General features: G+C 39.8%; 1 protein-coding gene across 10 annotated transcripts in view; it reads left to right on the top strand.

Annotated features, from left to right (window-relative positions):
• Nucleotides 1-24207, top strand: part of sdk2b (sidekick cell adhesion molecule 2b) — a 375818-nt gene that overhangs the window by 276752 nt on the left and 74859 nt on the right. For 9 of the 10 annotated variants that reach the window (XR_008599389.1, XR_008599388.1, XM_055004189.1 and 6 more), the window contains 8 exons: nucleotides 3532-3665; nucleotides 8532-8643; nucleotides 10175-10365; nucleotides 12194-12277; nucleotides 12393-12587; nucleotides 17866-17982; nucleotides 18293-18460; nucleotides 20164-20266. Coding sequence is in view for 8 of the 10 variants with exons in the window: in XM_055004189.1 (XP_054860164.1) it covers nucleotides 3532-3665; nucleotides 8532-8643; nucleotides 10175-10365; nucleotides 12194-12277; nucleotides 12393-12587; nucleotides 17866-17982; nucleotides 18293-18460; nucleotides 20164-20266 (1104 nt within the window). In the remaining 2 variants the exon portion in view is untranslated. Of the gene's footprint in view, nucleotides 1-3531; nucleotides 3666-8531; nucleotides 8644-10174; nucleotides 10366-12193; nucleotides 12278-12392; nucleotides 12588-14789; nucleotides 14939-17865; nucleotides 17983-18292; nucleotides 18461-20163; nucleotides 20267-24207 lie in introns of those variants that run through there. The other variant, XM_055004194.1, reaches the window with a different exon arrangement.

Here is a 24207-nt window from a genome sequence, read left to right on the forward strand (position 1 = left end):
ACTTTATATTGCAGGGGAAAGTGAGCCTACAGTGACAGGAGCTAAAAAAATGCCCAGAAACTGCTGCGAGTTCACAGGGTTAAAGATTGAGCAGTCTCTGGGGGGAACAGAGATCTGTAAAAAATAAAGCGGAAGAGTTTGTGAGATTATCTGATACGGTGCGTTTTACAGGGAGGATGTTCGTCTCCTGCAGGTCAACGTAAAGCTCCGGCCAGCACCACTCACCTGTATATTCATTCTCTAGACTTTCCTAAGCGACAGGTAAAGAAGCTTAAACCCCCGGATTGTGTCCCCATTCGGGAAAGGTCCTGGGAAGTCACCCGAGATTCATTCGGCGCTTTGGACACTTCCGCTCTGGCCACATCCCTGAAGAGATCCATAATTCATAGCTGTGTCCAGGATGTCACCGCTCCAGCGAGCTAGCATTAAATATTTACTGCAGATCATAAGCTGCAGCCATTGAGGCCTGCTTGTCCCTTTAGGAAGAGTGTTTTCAGTCTCAGTATGCACGAGGAATCCCAAATGAGCCCGGCGACCACACGGGGGCCGCTCTGAGATATTTGAAAATCAATCGGTCTGGGGATGGATCTCATAAGTCATACTGTAAATGTGAGCAGCACATGTGGCTCTATACCACATACACAGCACGTCATGTCTGCATATCAAATGCTGTTCCCATGTGCATTTCTGCAGCTTCAATGAGAGTTGTTTTTCTTTATGTGTGTGCACAGCTGTATATTTTTTCTTTCTGTATGTGCTTGCAAACTATTTGCATCTTCCTGTATTTTTTCTTTTTTTCCTCGGTTTCTCATCAGCTCTCTCGCTCCCTTGATCAGGCACAGCGGGTATTTAGATCCCCCGCTGATGAGATGAAGGTCAGGATGGAGGAACAAGTGGATGGAGAAGTGGAGTGTGTTAGATTGGAGGAGGAGAGAAAAAAAGAGGAGATCATCAGCTGCGGAACAGGAACACGGCTGAAATTTACACGACGGGGTTCGCGGTTCTTGCACTTGTGCACAACAAACAGCGAGAATTTCTGTATTTCTGCAAAGGAAGCCATTACTCGCCGGGATCAGACTTTTTTTTGGTTCGTTATTGATTACCAAGACGACTGTTGTTCCAGATTTAGCACCGTTAATAGCTTTAGAAACTTTGAAGAAAGCGTCACAGAAGAAGAAATCAAGCTGAATGTGGTGGAGTACAGAGGGCAGGTGAAAGCCACAACCATCTGAATGATATTGATTTGTTTCTTCAACGGGAGTAATTCTGTAAAAGCCAAAGCTTTCTGACGGTTCCGCAGAGATTTATACTCTCGGGTGTAACAAAAAAAATGTCAGAAATATGCGTCTTTTACTTACAAATACATGGATTTATTCTGGGATTCATACTGAATGTGTGTGCGTCCTGGTTGGGTAACTGCATGTCTGTCGAGGCCAAGTGTCACTTGTGCAAATAGTCACATTCAGCATCTGGTTGGAGGTGAGTGGAAGTAGAGGGGCAGCAGGACAGAACAGCACACGGATGGATAAGTCCACAGGAAGGGGTATATGTGGTGGACGGCACCCAGTTGGAACATGCTATCTACCTCCAGATTGTTGAACAGGCTCAGATAATAAGAAAATATTGATTGTAAACACAGTCAGGGGGCTGTAACACCGGGTGGCAGGCGGGCCGGAGGATTTCCTCCACGCTGGTTGCTCCATTGACGATTGAGAGTCCGAGGGAGGATTTGATAAAGACAACAAGATACCAGGTATTATCGCCTATAGGACACCTGCTGAAAAATGGATCAGGGTTTATTTATTCAGGCATCATTTCAGCAGCCGATAAGGAAAGGTTCTATTGTCTCCAGCCAGAAGCGAATCGCTGCCAGAATGCAGGCTTGCGGGAAGCAGAGGGGATGAAACAGCCAATTAAAAGCTCTGAGTTATTATGCAAGGCTATCATATTTGAGAACTAACTATAGGGAGGCTGTCGATATTTGTGCCTCGCTCAGTCAGCACTTACACATTGTTTACACGTTGTAAATCGATATGCCTAATGCTGCTTGAACAGTGTAATTAAAATGTTAAAATGTTTAATGCCCTTTTCATCCATGGGATCAAGTGGAGACACATAACCAAACTTCAGACAAACAGCTCTAATTAGGAGACAAATAAAAAAAAAAAAAAAAAAACTTTTTCTTTCAGGTTTCAAGAAGCTTTTCTCTGAATGTCTTGAGTTTAAACTGTCAAGTGGAAGGCAGCAAAGTGAACAGCCGGTTGTTGAAGTTGATGTGGATAGATGACAGGGTCAGAGCATCTAGCCGTATGCAGTGGTTGGTATCTACCGAAAGCAGTTCAAGAAAGGACAACCGGTGAACCAACTACAGGATTAGGAGCACTCAAGGGTCCTCGGATGTTAAAGGAGAGTTACTGAAGCACAACTTGTTGAAAAGCTTCATGTCGGCTATGATAGAAAAGTGTCAGAACACGGTGCAGAGTACCCATGCTGATCTCTGTCTTATAATGAACGCATCGGTGTCACAACTGAACTAGGGAGCAACGGAAGACTCTCCTTTTCTTTTACATCATGTGGATGTGTGCACCATTTCAGAAAAAAACAGTGTTGTGCAGTTAAACCTGAGCTACTGGGGTTCTTGTGGATGTCCCTTTGAGACGTACCTAAACAGTGTTGAAGACTCTTTCATGTCAACGGTGTTCCTTATGGCAGTGGGATCATTTATCCTGACAAATTACAGGTTCCTGCTTTGATCCATACAGGCCCAACCTCACAAATTCCAGGTTTTAACCCTCCTGTTGTCCTCATTTACAGGCACCGAAAAATATTGTTTCTTTGTCTGAAAAAAATTCAAAAATTCAGCAAAAAAATTCCCCAAATTTCTGAAAATTTGCAAAACCTTCAGGATGAAAAGTCCAATGATTCCTTAAAAGTTTCCCTTAAAAGTTTTATTTAAAAAAAAAATCCCCCAAATTTGGCAAGAAAATTCTTGTAAATATTTTCAAAAAATGAGTAAAAATCTTCCAAAAAAATCCTAAAAATATCTAAAGTGATTCCATATATATCAGTAAAACTTCTAATATTCTGTTAAGAACATTCACATAAAAATCAACCAAAATCCAGCAAATTTCGCTGGATTTTGGTTGATTTTTTTGTGAATGTTCTTAAGAAACATTTTTAATATTTCTTTTTTCCACCAAAAAATGTTCAAAAATTTCCAAAAATGTTGAAAATGTGGACATCAGAAGTTTCACTCTGAATTTCAATTTTTTTCCCCCATGTTTTCAAACTTTAAAACGGGTCAGTTTTGACCCGCCGGACGACACGAGGGTTAAAGGATCTGCTGCCCACATCCTGGTGCCTGGTTCCAACAGAACACCTTCAAAGACCTTGAGGAGTCAAAGCCTAAAGGGGTCCGAGGTGTCGCTGGGGGCTGTACATGATATTAGACAGGTGGTTTGAACCATGTGTGTGTTTTTTTACAGATTCCTTGCACCTAACCTGCGTCGTCCTTGTTTGTTCCTTTCTCAGCGCCATCACTCTGGACAACACGTTGGTTATCTTGTCTACTGTGGCTCCAGATGCCGGACGCTACTATGTTCAGGCGGTAAACGACAAGAATGGAGAGAACAAGACCAGCCAGCCCATCACTCTGTCAGTAGAGAGTGAGTATCCATATATATATAAATACGCACAGATACAGGAATCGACTGATTACACCAGCTGACAGTTGACGGGTCCAGATGCATGATTCAAAAGATTCAAAGGATTTATTCTCACATGCAGCGACAGACGAGTCATCAGCGTAAATAGAGAGATTGGCAAACATCAATTGTGGAACGCATTTAGATCTTAGATTATAATATAATTAAGTACTGTTTTAACATGCTCGTACTTAATTTGAGTGTTTCTATTTGTGTGCTTCCGCTTCATTTCACTACATTTCAGAGGGAAATATCACCCACCAGATAGAGATCTTACATATAAAACATAACAGATACATATCCTTTGGTATTAACTTGTTTTCAGTATAAGTTACGGATACCTGGCACTTTTTATTCGTGCCACAATGTAAAATATTAAATCAAAAGTCTCCGCTGAAATCGACTTATTTAAGTAAATGTAAGAAAAATTAATAAAGTATTAAAAAGTAAAAGTAATCAGTGCAGAAATGTGGGTCTTGTGAGTTTAATGCTGCGATTTCGTACGTATTTTATAGTCCTTGCGTCGAGTTTTAAAAGCTCACCATGTGCTTTGAAGGTAAAACCTTAATTTTTAAAACAAGCAGGGACTATAGGTGTAAAGTAAATGCGGTGAAGTTGAATTATGAAGAGATATGGAATGAAAACTCAGATATTTATCTCCCCTATGGCAAAAAGTTTAAATATATGATAATATAACACTCCAGAATGGCTCGTAATCCATATTGAGTACCTATATTTTATACTCTACATTTGCATTTTTTCTTATGTTATTACTGTACTTCTTAGTGAAATTTGAAATGCAGGGTTTTTAATTGTAACGGAGGAATATTCCATAGTTTTTGGCAATATTTTTACTCAAAGTTTCCAGATACGTCTGCCACCTCTGTGTCACGTCCCAGAAGATGATCAGATTTCATTCCACTGAAGTGTGTCTGCAGCGATATTCACACATTACTGCCGACACACACACACACACACGCACACAGTAAGTGGAAGCTACAAGGGCACAGACAGACTGTTCTACTGCCAAGTAGTTCTTAATATTCACCAACATCCTTAACTTCCCAAAAAAAAAAAAAAAAACAAGATGCACAAATCAAACCAATTCAGCCGGCTTCAGCTCAGCAGAGTGAAATATAAGAGGAAACCTAACAGACAGCATCTTATGACATGCTAGACTGGAGTTCATTATGGAAGTGAATGAGGAGGGTGAGGGTAAGATATTATAGTTGACAACACAAGAGAGCAGAAATAGCCTGTGGCACATATTGAGAACAGTGGCGGCATTGATTATACGAGTGCCAGAACACACACGCACACACGCACACGCACACGCACACACACACACACACACACACACACGCACACACAGAGGTTGGTTCTATACAGAGAACATAGCAGGAGGCCTCGACTCGGCAGGTCTGCAGAAAGCACGTCATCCATTTACACAAACACGCCGTGCACACAAACGCACACACACATGCAGGCTGGTGGGAGATTTGTGTGTGTGCGTTTGAGTGAGTGCTTGCGTTTTACCGTATGTGTATCTGTCAGTATCTGCTACAGCAGCTGTTCCTGCAGCAACGCCTCTGACACTGCATTTCCCATGAGCCTTCCTGGCTCCGACAGCACTTGCCTAAGACTTGGCGAGCACGAAGGACGAGGGGGTGCTCCGAGGAGACGAATGTGTCGCTCATATTGCGGTTTTATATACTCGGAACCGAGTTTTAAAAGTTCATGAAAACTGGCGCAAGGCTGCGAATCTGAGTGTTCTGATTGGTTCCTGCCACTAAGTGTTTTTTTTTTTGTTGTTCTTTTAAAAGTCTAGTTCATGGTTTTCAAAAAAATGCATGTCTGCTTTCTTGCTGAGAATGAAGGTCAACATGTACCTGGTGTGTGTGTAAATGCAGAGCTAGAGTGGGGACTCTTAGTTTTAGTTAGAATAAAGGCTGGAGACGAGGACAAATAGGTCACCTGACCCTGAATCTGTCTAGTATGAAAAGCTGAGGGTTAAAGTTGCGGTTACGCTCACCCTAATTTACCCATAACCCAACCGGCAGCTATAAAATGGCCTAGTTATGCATTGTGTCTCCACAGAAATGTGTTCTTCTTGCAACCAAGGCTGATGCACATTGACTGACGTTTTCTTCTCACATTGATGAGACAAACTAGAATCTATAGTTGTATCTGGACACACAACATATCAGTACTAGAGGACTCATAAACTATTGTTTGCCAGTAAATATCTCCAACATATAACTTCCAAACGGTTGTTTAACATCTCTGTTCATTGACACCAATCAGTCACAACACTTAAACCACTGCCGGCTGAAATAAATAACATTGATTATCTCATTACCAACCGGCAAGTGATGTGATATATAGAAAGCAGCAAGTGAACAGTCAGCTCTAGAAATTGATGTGTTGGAAACAGGAAAAATGCAGCAGAATGAGGATGTAAGAGTGTGACGAGGACTAGATTGTAATGGTTTGACGTCTGGGTCAGAGCATCTCCAAATCGGTAGGTTTCATGGGATTTGAGGTCCCATTAAAAGTGGTCCAAGAAAAGACAACCGATGATCTGGTGACAGGAGGTCAAAGATGCCTCAGGCTGACTGATTTACACCATGAAGGAACACTGGTCTCAAACTGCTGAAAACCTCATTGCTGCTGTTATAGAAAGGTGTCACAGATCCTTACAGCTCGTGGATCATGGGGATTCGTAGCTGCAGACTGATCAGAATGCTCTTTCTCACCTCGTGTCCACCGCCAAAAGCACCTACAGTGGGCAGGTGAGCATCAGAACTAGTCCACAGAGCAATGGGAAGCAGGCAGTGTGATGCTCTGTGCGGTTCTCTTCAGGGAAACCTTGAGTCTTGGCGTTCATGTGGATGTTACCTTGAGACGCACTAATCTCTGTTGCAGACCACGTATATCCCTTCATGGCGGCAGCATTCCCTGATGACAGTGGCTTCTTTGAGCAGGATATTGCTCTGCAAAAACTGTTTGGTGTGAGGAACATGGTAAACAGCTGAAGGTGTTGACTTGGCCTCCGAATTCTGCCATCCGATCTATTTCTCTAGGATGTGCTGGAAAAACATAAAAGCCCGACCTCACAACTTCCAGAACTTAAAGGACCTGATGGTAACATCTCAGCAGGACTCTTTCAGAGGTCTTGTGGAGGCAGTACCTCTATGGGTGAAAGGTGTTTTGGCAGCACTACACAATAGACTCAAGACATCAAGATAATGTGCTGTGAAATGCATTGTGCACCTGTACCAACCCGAAAGAATAGGAATAAAAACACACATAGATAGATAGATAGATTGATTGAGAGATTGATAGAAATGAGCAAAATAAATACATAAATCAAAGTTAAATGGTGCAAATAATATATATACAAGGTGAAAGTGAACAGATATTGAGCAGAGGTTGCAAGTTGATTGTCTGTCTAGTCTACTGGTTCAGGTTCAGCAGGTGGACAGCCTGTGGGAAGAAGCTCCTCCTCATCCTCTCTGTGTTTGCCTTCAGGCAGCGCTAACGCCGCCCTGGTGGCAGCAGAGAGAACAGTCTGTGGCTGAGGTGGGTGGCCTTTAACCTGCAGCGTTTGTTGTAAATAGGCTGGAGGTTGGGGAGGGTGGTTCTGATGGTTCTCAGCCCAGCAGACCACCCTCCTCAGGGCCCAGAAGTCCTGCTGAGTGCTGCTGCCTATCCAGGTGGTGATACTCCCAGACAGAATGCTCTCAGTGGTGCAGCTGTAGAAGTTCCTGAGCACTCTGAGAGGCAGCTTGAAGTCCGTCAGGCATCTGAGGTGGTAGAGATGCCAATATTAGGACGGCGGTTTTAATCTTGTGGCTGACTGGGGCATAATTTAAGCAAAAACTAACAAAACGTACCTTGACAGACATATTCTTTTTCCACGAAGCTAGCCAGTTTCTCTTCACCGCCGGACTTGACTACACTCGGCTAACCACCTCTCTCCATCTCTGTACACACCAGTACAAGATCAGAGTGGGTCAGACTTGGAAATAAGCACATTTTGCTGCACCAGTAGTCGAACAGCTACTTTTAAGGACTTGGAGAAATTCCAGGTGTAAATATGCAGCAGAGTTTTTCAGGTGAACAGCAGCCCAACACTGGCCTTCTTTAAGGTGTGTGTGTGTGAGTGAGTATGTTTATGGCCCGAACACAACATCTTATGACCCAAGACTGGTTAGATGGACTCATGACAGCACCTGGAGCTACATCTGACATGTGCAGCCACAAGCGCACTCCCAGGGCATGATGGGATTGACGGATCAGTGTGAGTTTATCAGAGACATGACACATCTCAAGCAGCACACACACACACACACACACACACACACACACACACACAGTATTTTTCTATCTGTGTTTCTGGTTCTCTGGCAGATATCTCATTATACACAGCCAGTGCACTGTCTCATCCTATTCTACCAGTCTCTCCGTCAGAACACAGTGTGTGCTCTGGTCAGCTCCAATATTTCACGTCGATGAACACCCACGGAGTGCACTGAGTGGAAATGAAATTTATAGGATGATCCGGAGAGGACTCCGCAAAATCTGGACCCACCACACTGCGTCTTTATTAACCATATCTGGTTCTATCCATCAACCGCTGCTTAACAGCTCCATATATGTGGTTTTTTTTGTGTGTGTGTGTGTGTGTGTGTGTGTGTGTGTGTGTGTGTGTGTGTGTGTGTGTGTGTGTGTGTGTGTGTGTGTGTGTGTGTGTGTGTGTGTGTGTGTGGGTGTGTGTGTGGGTGTGGGTGTGGGTGTGGTGACCTGTCTTATCTGTCTGCCCAGATGTCGGAGGTCCAGCAGATCCCATCGCCCCCACCATCATCATCCCTCCCAGGAACACCAGCGTGGTCACCGGCACCTCGGAGGTCACCATGGAGTGTGTCGCCAACGCCAGGTAAAAATCCCTCAAATCATTTAGTGTAATCCAAAATAGGGATTTTATGGGTTCTAAATCTTCTAAACGTTCCAAAGTTCCAGTTAAAGAACTGTTGGTTAAACATTGCTGTGTCCCAGCCAGCAAGAAACGTTCCCACAACATTGGCTAACATGATCTGCAAGGTCTAATAGGGTTTCTAGCTTTATTCCAATGTTCAAAGAATGGATATTTAGAATTCCCAGCAATGTTCCTCTGAGGTTTAAAATGAACTAAGCTCCAACATTTACAGAATGTTTGGGGAATGTTGTCGAAAACGCAAATTATATTCCATGACAACAAAGTAGGAATGTTCTCAAACAAAATTCTAAAAAGTGTTTTCCTAATTCTATCGAGGCCTTCGATGGTTTTTATGAAATGTTTCTGTAATGAGATGTCTTCTCCAACATTTAGCTGCAATGTTCTGTGGATGTTCTGAGGATGATGTTAAAGTATTCAGTTCATTTCAGTGCAGCATTCAGTTTTGAGAACATTGAGAACGTCTTACAGTGTTATCACCAAACATTCTGGGAAAACATGGGAGAACATTCTGGGAACTAAAAGAAAACCTCCTGTTTAAACCATTACTAGAACTTTGGTAGAACTTTTTCAGAGCATTTTTGAAACAAAACAATATAGGATTTACAGTAAGACTTTTAGCTGCAACATTCAGAGATCAAAAAAATGTTTTCCAGATTTTATTGAAGCCTCAGAGGATTATTTTGAACTGTTTCTGCAATATTATGTACATAAAGGTGGAACATTTAGCTGCAGTGTTCCGGAGATGTTTTGGGGATTACGTAAAGGGAACACATTATGGAACGTTCTTCTATAAAATATTCTCATGATAACAAAGGAAGAACGCTTTCAGGGCAACGTTTCATTTGGAGAATGTGAGGCCAAAGCTGTCTAACAGTGTTGTCACGAAACGTTTTTAGAACATCTTTAGTAATCCTACTTTTCAGGAGAACATTGTGAGAACTAAAAGAAAGCTTCCAATACTCTAACTGTTGCAGAAGTCTCTCAGAGCATTTGTGGTCCAGAAGAAATCTAGCTGGGCTGTCAGGATGGAGACACGTGTCACAAAAACACTAAAAACTGTCACCAAAACTGCCGATTCTACAATTTGTTTTCATTTCTGTAATTTTCTGGACTTTTTTTTTTTTAACCCACTCAGGATCCGGCGACATTCCTCTGTTCCCATTCTGATCTAACAAGAAAAAAATATGCAGCACAAATACCATTCTTAACACGCTTTTTTTGTCTAACACAATGTTTTTTATCATTATTTTTTTGTATTTTGGAATATGCTGTTCCACTAATGACATCCTTTGATTGGTGAAACAGTCAGTTTGGCTTCATCTAAGCCCATCGACAGATATTCTTCTTGTAAAAACAATCTGAATAGCCGATGCTCCGGCAGAACAAACAGATTGACGGATATGTGTGGGATAAATAAAGCGTTGCGTAACCATTTTTGAAACGCTTGACACTCTTGCGTTTGTGCTCGCAGGCCTCTCATCAAGCTGAGCATCTCGTGGCGGAAGAACGGTGTGTTGGTGAGCAGCGGTTTGAGCGACTTCAACCGCAGGCTGACCATCCTCAGCCCGGTGGTGAGCGACGCCGGATACTACGAGTGTGAGGCCATTCTCCGCAGCAGCAGCGTGCCGTCGGTCAGCGCTGGGGCTTATCTGCACGTACTCGGTGAGAATTACAGGCTGAAATGTGCTCTCTTCTGGTGGGTTTTACCTTTTATTGCTACTTGCAGCGAGGCTTTTGTAATAGTTCCTTATCTGTGCACATTTTTACATTTTTTAGGTGATGATATCTTCTTATTAAAGTTGTTCCTGCTTTGGTTTCACACCATTTTGCAAGTTTTTTTTTGGTTTTTTTTTTGTTCCTCAGAGGACAAAAGCAGATATTTATGTGCAGGTTTAATCAGACTCTGTATTGAGATACTATATACTATTTGCCACAGTGGTCCCTGAAGATAAAAACACAGTGAGAGCAGAAAGATTAACCCTCCTGTTATCCTCATTTACGGGCACCAAAAAATACTGTTTCCTTGTCTGAAAAAAAATCCAAAAATTATGCAAAAAAATTCCCCCAATTTCTGAAAATTTGCAAAAAACTTCAGGAAGAAAATTCCAATAATTCCTTACAAGTTTCCTTTAGAAGTATTATTTTTAAAAAAATTCCCCAAATTTGGCAAGAAAATTCTTGTAAATATTTTCAAAAAATGAGTAAAAATCTTCCAAAAAATCCTAAAAAAATATCAAAAGTGATTCCATATATATCAGTAAAACTTCTAGTATTTTCTTTGAGAACATTCACAAAAAATCAACCAAAATCCAGTGAAATTTGCTGGATTTTGGTTGATTTTTTTGGGAATGTTCTTAAGAAACATTTATTTAACATTTCTTTTTTGCCACCAAAAATGTTGAAAATGTGGACATCAGAAGTTTCACTGTGAAAATTATTTTTTTCCCCACATTTTCAAACTTTAAAACGGGTCAATAATGACCCGCAGGACGACATGAGGGTGAAGGAAATGTGCTTGGGATGAGCCCATTAGCTTTGCTGCTCCTGCATAAAATTACATTTATAATTCTCATGTTTTCTTTATGCTTTGATATTTGCAGCTGTTGTATCTCATTTCTGCATAGTATGTGTTTTGATGTTTGCATAACTTTGTGATTTAGAGCACATTTTCGGAACATTTCTATTTAGCCTGAAGATTCACCATAGTTTGAGGTGATCGTAGACCTTTTCTACTGTGAGAATCACACAATCAGTCATAATGCACAACTTCTGTATGTGCTTTCTTATCAGCATGGCAACGCAAATGCGAACCCAAACATTCAGTGATATACATCAGCAGAAAATAGGCTCCAGGTTCATAAATTCAAACAATAGCCACAGTATGAAACCTGATGTGAACATTACCACTCCTCACTACATGAATATGGCAAAAAGCTGTGAAGTCGTGAGGCGTTAAAGTGTTATTGATTTCAAAAGGCAGAAAAAACTGATGGTTGGCCTCCAGAAAGTGTTTAATAGCATTACTTGAGTCACTTTCATTCCATCCCACTGAAACACTTTGATGTTTTCAAGGCTGAGACGTGATTCAAAGGTGTGGTGAACTTTTCCTTTGGTATTTCTAACCGAGCCTTTCCTCTCCCCATGAGTTTGAGGAGTAACATATACACTCACTGGTCACTTTATTAGGTACACCTTGCTAGTAAAAGATTGGACCTCTTTATGCTTCCAGAACTGCCTTAACCCTTTAAGACCCATCATTGTGCAGTCCACCAGGACATACTCTTACATTTTTACATGCTGTAGTTAGAAAAAAACACATAACAGAATAGCAATTGCTGATTTCTTTAATCCAACTACTGTGTAATTTTATTAATTCCAGCTGCTATGAGATGTTTTATTGATGTATTTTAAAGGAAATAGTTGCAGTTTCATAGCTTTTCATAATGTAGTGTCGTTCGTTCCATTATTTGTGTTTCCTTTTGCCTATCAGAGCCACCACAGTTCATAAAGGAACCAGAGAAACACATCACTGCTGAGATGGAGAAGGTGGTGGATATTCCCTGTCAGGCACGAGGTGAGTGGATATTAGTAAGAAAATGGTTGAAAACGTTCCAAATTTTACCGTTTTCATTCTAAAAACTGGTGTAAAGGTGCGACTGACAGTCTGTAAACCCATTCTCTCTCTGCAGGAGTGCCCCAGCCAGACATCGTGTGGTACAAGGACGCCTTACCCATCGACCCGGTGAAGACGCCCCGGTACCGGGTGCTGGTGGGAGGCAGCCTGCAGGTCAACGGCCTGCTGCCCGACGACACCGGCATGTTCCAGTGCTTCGCCCGGAATTTGGCGGGAGAAGTTCAGACCAACACGTACCTGGCGGTTACCAGTGAGTGCAGCTCTTCTAGAAATCACTTTCCAAACATAATTACTGCTATTAAAGATGTGACAATGTGTGTTTTGTTCAAACTTTTCTGCAGAAGCGTGATAAATCCTCACACAGCTCGCTTAAAGCCTCCTTGTCAGATCCAGAAATGATTAAATATAATTACTTTAGCCGAGAAGAGCCAATTTAGTGCTTTAAATTGACCTCGGATGGCCTCTGCAAAGTAATTAGAGGGTGTTTTATTTAATTTCATATATTACCAGAATTCATAAAAACACTAAAAAGACTCTTTTTTTAGGAATATTTTTAGAAATGCTAAGTGCAAACTTATTCAGTCAGTTGGTCCAAACAGAAGTAGCTCAACACCTTTGTTAGCTGGTTTGCTTTGGAATTTGAAGATATTCATGTCGCTGCAAGATGAACGAGAATAATTCTGGTATCCATCTAGTGCCATCAATAGGTCAAAATTAAGTCATCCAAAGCATTCAGTTTTTAGCAGATGCCTACAAAACTAATGATTTTCTAACAGGTATCTTGTGTTCAGTGCTTTTTAGTAAATGTTTACATGGTCCGATCCCAATCTCCACATTTACAGACTTAAGACGAGTTCTCTTTATGTGCATGAAAGCTCAAATCAGCCACATTCAGGGCTCTATTTCGGACTTTCTGACATTATTATGTGCCCTTTGTGTGACCTCTTATATCTTTCCTGATGCAAAATTGGCACTGTATAAACTTGGTTGTCCTGCGCTGCCACTAAATGCCCAAAAACCAAGCCTCGATGGTGCATGAAAGAAATCTGCGAGGAAGTTTGTCTTCCAGTGGCAGCATCTGGCCGCTCGCTTTTGCGGTTATTTATTGCACATTTGTAGAGTTGTTTGTGTTTCCAGTCAAACATCTGCATCGGATTTACAGATGTTCATGGTTTTTTCTGACTTTTGGGTGGTTTGCGAAAACCAATTAACGCAGAAACGTCACAAACAGAGTGACTGACCGAGCAGCTGATCAAACTGTGAATAAAATACGCATACAAATGTACTTTTTTCTTTTTTATTTGCTCTTGTCATATTTTTAGTCTCTGTGGACTCATTTGCACATCAATGAAAATGGCATCGCCGTGGATAGGAGTAGAAAGAATTTAAAATGCCTTATGATGTCATATATCCAAAAAATTGAAAGGATCAATCTATAACTGAGGGACTTTGAAGTCCATGGGATATATCTGCATACATTTTTATTAAAAGTAAAAAAACTAAAGTTTCTGTGTTCATTTTGATCATGTCTTTACAAATTACATAATTATTTATTATGGAAACAATCACTGATTAATAAAAAAAATGACTGGATATCACTAAAATGTCAACTAAATAACCATCTGAATTTAATACCAACCACCTTCTAATTAGCTAAACAATAATAAAATGAGCTGATTCAGAAATAGTTTGGATTGTGATCTTTTATTAAGATGAGATAATCATGACAGATATTTCTTTTTTGACAATGTATCAAATTTTATATGGAAAATAACAAATTAAATCCTTTCCACTAAGTTCCCCATTACAGAAACACCTCTCCAGGAAGTGTGTTAATTCCAGATCACATGACCTGCTCCACATGATGTCATTTCCTCCTGGAGAACAGACTGGCCAGACTCCAAGGCTTTCTGACTTATTTAATAGAAAGTAGTCAACAGGTTTACTACAATATCTTTAGAAATAACTTTACATTTCACTTTTACTCAGTTGTATATATAATATTTAGAAGCATCTTTCTCTAAAATGCCATGTGGTGTTTGGTTAGAATAAAAGAAATATTGATTTTAGGCCTGAAAACAGCAAAAATATCAACTATGTTACAAAAAGTCCCACAATTATATATTGACCTGAAAGTTTAATTTAAGTTGAACAACAGAACAACAGGTGAAGTTTTCAGAGAGAAGAATAATTCAAAGACATTCGGAAAAGTTAAAAAATTAAGTGATTCGTTCAGTTTTTACTAGGGCTGGGATTTCGATTAGTTAATTACAGCGCAAATAACGTGTTAAAAATAATAACGCAATTAATTGCAGCCTCCTCAGTTCCCTCATTTCTGGCACACCGGTAACTCCGATGAACACTCCAGCCCAGTAGGTGGCGGTAATGAACCTAAAGTCTGTTTGTAGCCATGAAGAAGAAGCACAGGAAGCACTGAGTGAAGTCAGGCACTGGTGAACAGTGAAGGAAGACCAGATTGAGCTTGTTGGACAGAAAGTTTCCTTTTAAAAATCTTCCAGATGGCAGCTTGGATAAAAGCCTGGTTGTGTGCAAATTGTACAACAAAGAGTTTTCTGATCACTGCAGCACTTCAAGCTGACGGTATGACCTCAATGTAAAACATGTTGCTGTTAGCACCAGAGCTAACGTTAGCTACGAGTCATGCTAACGGCTAACAGTGTAGCCATCCCATAATAGACCACTTTTCTAGACAGTGCTTGAGTTTACAGAAAGTCTTAAAATGTTGAATAAAATCGCTATAATTGCACTTAGATTTGCAGTAATGTGTGAATGTAGCAGACAGATGAAAAATGCAGATAAATAGAAATGAAACATTTTTGTGGTTTAAGTTTTTACTCCGTCGAGGCTCTGCCTCCTTGGAGGAGGAATAACCTAAACAACAAAAATATCTCTTTTAATAACTTAACTATAAACTTTTTGTTTATAAAAAGATTACATAAATAAAAATTGATATTCCTATAAAAAGAACCATCAAAATTCCACCATTTATCAGACCCAGAAAAGATGAAAACAGAATGAATCTCTGGATTTTCAACTTTCTGAAGCTCCTTGAACTACTTATGCTGATTTTATGTGCCATACAGTGGAAAAACAACTAAATTCAGGCTTTAAGTCATCAAAATCACTTTTTTCTATATGTCCCATTTTCCTTTTTTAAAATAAATTTTAAATTACAAACACGTATATGTCTATTCATTGATTCAACTGTCAACCACAATTTTATTTGAATTGAAAAAATTCACTTATTGTGTCCAATATTGCTATGTGACAAAACTGTAATTACTTGTGATTAATTAATTACAAAGCCTGTAATTAATTAGATAATTTTTTTAGTCACGTCCCACCACTAGTTTTTACATTTTCTGCCTTTCAAAACCCTGAGGTTCAGAGGGTTAAAATGTCGTGTTTTTTCCTCCTTTTTAAACCATTTCAAGCCCTCATAAACTCATAAGTGCTACAACTTTGGGGTGGAAATTGGGACCAGGTCCATGTTAACATAAGCTTTGTGAACATGTCTGTATGCTTTTGCGAGCATTTAGCTCAGCGCTCTACTGAGCTGCTAAAACAACTGTTGATTCTTCTCATTTGTATTCATATAAATGGATGAAAATCTCATAAAACAAAACATGTAAAAGCTCAGGTTAAAAAAAAAAAAGAATTCCAGTTTTACGCAGAACATTTCCAACATGATGTAAAAATATGCAACATTTCACTTCAATCGCATGTCCCGGCGAACACTGCAGTTATGTGGAGATGACTGAAAACACAGCGGAAACAAAACAATAGAGAAACGTACCTGGAACCGTTTATATAAGCTGCATCCGAACAGAACTCATCACACGAGGAATCGATGTACTGAAAGAAAACACTGAAGGAACAGAAAGTGGGACTTCTCTTCTGTATAAGTGGCAAAATAATTTAAAAGGAAGACTTCAGAGGAAGCACAGAGTTTATGTTTGGTGAGTGACAGTAATGTGATTGCTCTGTGACAGTGGAGCTTTAACCCTCCTGTTGTCTTCATTTATATAAAAAATATTATTTCCTGTCTGAAAGAAATCCAAAAATTCTGCAAAAAATTTCCCCAAATTTCTGATAATTTGCAAAACCTTCAGGAAGAAAATTCCAATAATTTCTTAAATGTTTCCCTTAAAAGTTTTATTTTTTTTAAAAAAAAAATCCCCCATATTTGGCAAGAAAGTTCTTGTAAATATTTATTAAAAAATAGTAAAAATCTTCCAAAAAAAATCCTAAAAATATTTAAAGTGATTCCATATATATCAGTAAAACTTCTAATATTTTCTTTAAGAACATTCACAAAAAAACCCAACCAAAATCCAGCAAATTTTGCTGGATTTTGGTTGATTTTTTTTTTTTTTTTGTGAATGTTCTTAAGAAACATTTTTAACATTTCTTTTTTTCCACCAAAAAATGTTCAGAGATTTCCCAAAAATGTTGAAAATGTGGACATCAGAAGTTTCACTGTGAAAATATATTATTTTTTCCACATTTTCAAACTTTAAAACGGGTCAATTTTGACCCGCAGGACGACACGAGGGTTAATAGGAGGAGGAGGAGGACCTCATCAGTTCATGTTATTGTTCGTAGAGAAGGAACAAACTCGCATTTAAATTCCTGAAGTCAGTTCTCTCAGTAATTAAGAACAGTGCTTAAATCCCTGGACATCCCTCCATAAACTGACAATTAAAGCTACATTGATTATAAAAGGACTCAGCATTAATGCCGTATTTGCTGCCTCAGTCTAATCACCCTAAAGGACTGTGAATTTGTCGACATGTTTTTTTTTTCTTCCTCTGAGCTGGAATTTGAAAATCACTGCTAATTCTCCTCTCACTGCATCTGTTTTTCAAATTTCTGACATCTAATTTTCTTCACTTTGTCTCCGTTCCTGCTGCCTTCGCTCCATGTTATCGGAATTCATATTATTCTGTTGCTCTAAATCACCTCTTCCATCCTTCTTTCTTCCACCATGACATTGTCTCCTCCTCTGTTTTCTCTCTCCTTCCAGATCTCATCTCATCATCTTCGTCTTTTCTTTTTCTTCTCTCCTTCATGTTCTCCGTCTGTCCTACTCTCTCCGTGACAAACTCCCCTACTTCGCCTTTTCCTCTGGGAGCGATACATTTTTCTGTCATCCTATAAAAGTTTTTGATTTATTGCATATCACAAATAGGGATTTTAGTTATCTACAAATTGCCGTCTCTCTGCGAGTCTGCTTCCTCCTCAGTCATTTCTCCCTCTCCTCCTTTGCATATATCCTTTCAGCTATCTCTGTGGGTGCAAAAAATAGACCCGCTATGGCGCCAAGGTGAAGGATACGCCAATCCGTTAAGAATTAGTGGGACAAAGCATCGACTAAACACTGCAGCAGGCTATGAGAAAAGCGTTTGAAGTGGGGTTTTGCCATATTCTCTCACCTCTATAACCCTCTTACCTTCCTCTTGTTACTGTACTGAGCTGCTCTTTATTCTGTGTTTGTCTCTCTAAAGGCATCGCCCCGAACATCACAGCCGGACCCTCCGACAGCACCGTGATCGACGGGATGTCAGTCATCCTGCACTGCGAGACCTCCGGAGCCCCGAGACCGGCTATCACCTGGCAGAAAGGTCTCGCACACTCACACCGAGGGATTACCATGTCTGTTATCTGTTCCACAAGGGACCTCAGTTTGCAGTGGCTTAACAAATAAAGCCTGATTGGATTCCTGTGGCGGGATTTACCTTGTGCCAGGCGTTTCATGTTCCTCAATAGAAGATCAGGAGGAAACGCTGTCCTTGTTTTGCACAATCCGCCTTTTCTCTATTTTTGCGCCCCTGAATGCCTTGTCTTACCTGCTCCCTCCGTTCTGTCTGACCTTTTTTGCTCTGTTTATGTGTCTCCGTCCTCATTAGTTTGTGTTTCTCATGCTTGTTCAAGGCGAGCGAGTGTTGGCCAGCGGTTCGGTCCAGCTGCCCAGGTTCACCCTCCTGGAGTCGGGCAGTTTGCTCATCTCCCCCTCGCACATCTCCGACGCCGGGACCTACACGTGCATGGCGAGCAACTCCAGGGGCATCGACGAGGCGTCCGCTGACCTTGTTGTCTGGGGTAAGGAAGTAGTAGGGATAGAACGATGTGGGTTTTTCAGGGCCGATGTTGGTTGTTGGTGATCTGCCGAGGCCGATAACTGATATTTGGAACCGATATACATTAAATGCAATGATTTAACAGCATGTGATAGTAGAGAACCTGTCATTCATAATTAGGTTGTTTCGTTAATAAGGGTAACTAGAACTGAACATGTGAAATAGAAATATTAGCAATTAAAAGAGGACCCTTTCCTCCGTTTATGTGGGATCGACTGAGATTGTTCAGTTGGTCTCCTGCAGTTAGGTCTGCCGTTCTTCGATATTTCTCACTTTTATTGCCCACTAGGGTCAGTATCTGAAAGCATTATAAATTATTGTTTTCCAGACTCTGTTTCAGGTTAATCTATGCCTGTCTTCTAACTTAGCCGTTAGCCATTAGCCTAACTCTAGCCACTGTGATGGTGAGTGTCCACTGGGGCATTTTACCTCTCATGAGATCACACCACATCTGAATATCGCTAGCACTGGTGGGTCGCTAGGTGGTCACATGACAGCCCTTCAGACCTTCATCCTGCAGAGGCGTCGGACCAACATGGCGGCTCAGTCGCAAACTTTCGAAAACAGTTGAGCGAAAATGTGGGAAAACAATTATTTTCACAGTGAAACTTCTGATGAAATCTTTGAACATTTTTTGGTGGAAAAAAGAAAAATGTTTCTTAAGAACATTCACAAAAAAATCAACCAAAATCCAGCGAAATTCACTGAACTCTGGTTGATTTTTATGTGAATGTTCTTAAAGAAAATATTAGAAGTTTTACTGATATATATGGAATCACTTTAGATATTTTTAGGATTTTTTTGGAAGATTTTTACTCATTTTTGGAAAATATTTACAAGAATTTTCTTGCCAAATTTGGGTGATTTTTTAAAAATAAAACTTTTAAGGGAAACTTTCAAGGAATTATTGGAATTTTCTTCCTGAAGGTTTTGCAAATCTTCAGAAATTTGGGGAATTGTTTTGCTGAAGTTTTGGATTTTTTTCAGACAAGGAAACAATATTTTTTGATGCCCGTAAATGAGGACAACAGGAGGGTTAAAGAGCGCTCGTTAAAATGGGAGCAGCATTGCTCAGATGGGATTTAAAGGGTTAGAGACAATTCTGAGACCACAGAGCTGCATCAGACCTGAAGTAGAGCATTTAATTTGTTAATAATCGGCCGAAAGAAATACCGATAATCAGAAAAATGCCAAATATCTGGCATGATAATTTACCAGGACAATCTATCCCTAGTATGTGTGCATGAGGCTGCTTGGTCTTCTGCATTCCTTTTTTAAAAGCACACACACCTGATGCAATGTGTTGGAAAGCCATTCTTCACAATCAAACAACAGGAAGTGGAACAGTGGTGGCATTTTACCGAGAGGCATGTCTGTCTGTTTAGCAAGGAAACAACTGTATTATAATAAAGCCCACTCTCTGTTTCTTCAAACACAAAAAGCATTCTTCTGTGCAAACTCCGGAGTCATTATTGAGGTGTTTTCTCCAACAAGCCATCAAGAAACAAAACACAAACCAGCAGCATGTCATTTCAACTGAAATGAGTTTTCTGAAATTCATTTGTCGGGTTTTTTTTTCTTGCTGTTTTTGTTCTTCTTCGAAGGACATTTTCCCGGCTGTTTCTTTCTCGGTCCTCATGTCTCTCTTTCCTTTTGTTTCTGCAGCTCGCACTCGCATCACCACACCCCCCCAGGACCAGAGCGTTATCAAAGGAACCAAAGCCATCATGACATGTGGAGTCACACATGACCCCAGTGTGACCGTCAGGTGAGGGAACATGTACAAATATGGACGTTTTAAGTGAGTTATGTGGCTTTATTTAGCATTTTTAGAGACATTTCTGCTACAACTGATATCATGAAGCATTTTCTGAAGTCTAATATATATAAATTCCGTACTCATGCCCTTTTTCAGACATGCATTCTGTTCTGAATGTGCTTGTTTCATGTCTAAATGTGCACCCCGTTTGCTTTTTTGGAAAAATTGTGCTGACAATCTTACGAAGTTGAACTCAGAAACATTTTAGGCTGTGTGAGCTGATTTAGGGAAGCTTTTTTCCACATTTCAGCACCAATATTCATCCAAAAAACATCACAGAAAGCACTCAAAACCCGGTCTGTGTGCCAAAATCCCATCGCACCTTTCCCGCTCACTTTTCCGGCAACTTTATGTACATAAAAGCAAAATTTTACTGCGATATAAACAGACACTAACCGCTTACATTAATGATTCTGTAATCAAAGTGGGCTTTTTTCCCACAAGATGTTAACAGGAGCCGAAGTTGCTTGAAGAAGTTTTTAAACTGAGTTTATTAAATACCTGCCGCATCGGACAGCAGGAGGATCCATGTTCCAAAGCAAAGACAGTTAAATACTCATAATTATAAATTATCCGGAGAATTATACGGAGAGCGATCAGTCCGGGCTACGATCCAACGGCAAGTCACACTGTGTACTTTCCTTCACATCAGACCGGCGAGCTGTCACAGTCGCTGTTTAGTTTGTTGCTTCCAGCGGAGTTTATGAAATACCTGCAGCATCAGGATCCACAGAGATCCACATATGCAAAGGACAACAGCGGTAACTTCATCAGCTGGTTTTAATTCTATACTATCCCTGCCATGGGGACAGGATGGGTCACACTGTAGTTTTCTTCACCTCTCACAGGTGAGTTTTGACACAGAATCACATTTAATCAGCTGCAGTTTAATTATTTGTTGCGTACCATTCATCCCAGCTGGTGAGTTCTTTTTAATTTGCTGTTTGTAAAGTCATAGATTATCATCACGCGTGGAATTTTCAGTGTAGGAAGCCATAAATAAAGCATGCTGTTAGTTGTTTTGACAGTTTGATAAGCTGCTTTTAGTTTAGATTCCATCTGTTACTGCATTAATGTGTATTATATATCGCTTAGCGTATTGTCTAATCTTGCATGAATGACAAATATCACACGTCTTAATGAAGCAGTGAGGAACAAGTAATGGAGAAGTGACATACGTCTGAATCACAGATGCTGTTGCTTTAACGGAGTGATTTAGTCACCAAAGCTGTGGATCCTGTGTCTGGAAAGAGTTTAAAAGAGCAGATTGATCATTAGCAGCTTTTTAAAGGATAATTCAGTTCAAGTTTACATTTATAGAGAGCCAATTTACACCATATGTTATCTCAAACCGCTTCACACAGTAAGGTGAAGAGCCTCAGTGGAGTCATGTGACGATTGTCGGTCTCTCTGTCCGTCCGACTGTCTGTTAGCATCATTACTCTAAAACAGACCAACGGATTTGGATGAAATTTTCAGGGAAGGTCAGAAATGACACAAGGACCAACTGATTAGATTTTGGCAGTGATGCAGCTTATAGTCTGGATCCACGGATTGGTTAAAGATTTCGATATCATTGCCAGATAGCAGCACGGCGTCACTGTAACCATGACAACAAGTGAACACTACATCAGCTGCCAGCTGACGATCACATGATTGCGATCCTACTACAAATCCACCGATGAGGACTTATCAGAACTTATCCATCAGAAATGATCCAAGGAACAACTGATTAAATTGTGGGGATGTTTCTGAGTCCCATCAATTCCCGCCGCCTGCTACATATTTAGGTCACGTGATCTGGTATCTGTACATAACGTACACGTGCAGAACACACACCTATGTTCAGAGCAAGGTCATTTTGTTGGTGGGTACATCTATATTACATGGACACATTCTATGGTGTCGTGATTTCTGCCATGAATTTTTTTTTTTTTAAGATTTCAGTCGTCAGAAATAATACGACTGAGCAGCCTCGGCAGAGTGCTGTCTAAAATGAATCTAAACCGATACCAAGTTACTTTATCTCAATCATTTATGGTTTCATTTTCAAATTCCCTGTTACTGTCAATGTTGCATTTATTGTTTTCGGCCATGTATTTAACCCAGTGGTCAAAATTGACCCGTTTTAAAGTTTGAAAATGTGGAAAAAATATATTTTCACAGTGAAACTTCTGATGTCCACATTTTCAACATTTTTGGGAAATCTTTGAACATTTTTTGGTGAAAAAAAGAAATGTTAAAAATATTTCTTAAGAACATTCACAAAAAAAATCTCCCAAAATCCAGCAAATTTCATTAGATTTTGGTTGATTTTTATGTGAATATCCTTCAAGAAAATATTAGAAGTTTTACTGATATATATGTAATCACTTTAGATATTTTTAGGATTTTTTTGGACAATTTTTACAAATTTTTTGAAAAATATTTACGAGAATTTTCTAGCCAAATTTGGGGGATTTTTTTAAAATAAAACTTTTAAGGGAAACTTTTAAGGAATTATTGGAATTTTCTTCCTGAAGGTTTTGCAAATTTTCATAAATTTGAGGATTTTCTTTGCTGAATTTTTTGATTTTTTCAGACAAGGAAACAATATTTTTTGTGCCTGTAAATGAGGACAACAGGAGGGTTAATACACATTTTGCACACTAGGGAGTTTGTACGACAGCAGGAAAACATATATTAGACCGACTGATAAACCAGTGTGTCTCACTGATGTGCTTTTTATGAGCATCTCCAGATCAACAAGGATGTGTATATTTACACACATGGAGCAACAGAAGTAACTTAAATAATTACTATGAATGTCCCAAGATGACATCAAGGATCGAGATTAGGCTGATCATTATTAAAATTATTACAGAAGTGTCACAATGCATTATTTATAATGAGAGATTTCAGGCCACATGACATTAAACGTCACAGATGTCTCTGTCATGGTGCCTGTTGCGAGCTAAATTCCCACGATGCTCTCTGCTCGTCAACATGGAAATGCCCCTTAGTCTGAGTGACCACTTCCTCTGGTCATCACAGTATTAAACAGTAAGAGTCAGGTGCTACAGTTAATCTACAATACATATTCTGATTCTGACATGCATTTAGAGAATAATTAGATTTGGAGCTTGTGGAGCAGATGCAAGAATGCATTTCTTTAATACACTGCAGAGCTATTTAGTTGTCAAGCGTTACAAAATGGATTGATTTTAATAACGTTAATGCACTTGAAGTGTGTATTATCTCAGGAAATGGTATCAGATTAGGATTCTGTAGCAGCAGACAGTAAATATTAAATGACTCGGATCAGATCGGTGGCAAAAAAATAAATTTGATTGGAATATCTCCACTAATTACTCACTACTAGAGTCGGGATTTAACAACACGTCAGTTTGTACTTTACGCCACATCAGACAGATTACCAATCGTTTGTTCCATAGCAGCCAACTTCAGGTCCTGTAGGGATATTTGTATTTTACTGTTGGTGAAGTCATAGATAATAATCACATACAGAAAAGATTTTCCAATGTTTATGAAACCTTGAATAAGCTTTTTTTTTTTTTATTAATGTATTATTGTGTATTATGCTTCGCTTGCTGTAATGTCCAATCTCCCACATACGTCAGATGTTCCTCTCTTTGTCACTGAATGAAGCTATGGGGTACAATAATGCAAACGTGACCATCTATCTCTGAATTATTATCACTTAAACACGCTGATGCAACCAACAATGTTAAATATCTCGCGTCTGAAAGGAGCTTTTATTCTGTGCTACTGTAGGAACGTTAATGGTTCTATGAAATGCACATGAATACATGTGCAGGATTTCTGTAAACACACTCAGACACAGAAAGGCGTTCCAGACATGTAACCTTGACATACAATTTGCACAAAAG

Source organism: Amphiprion ocellaris, chromosome 18 (genome assembly GCF_022539595.1).
Source record: "Amphiprion ocellaris isolate individual 3 ecotype Okinawa chromosome 18, ASM2253959v1, whole genome shotgun sequence".
Lineage (NCBI taxonomy): Eukaryota > Metazoa > Chordata > Actinopteri > Pomacentridae > Amphiprion > Amphiprion ocellaris.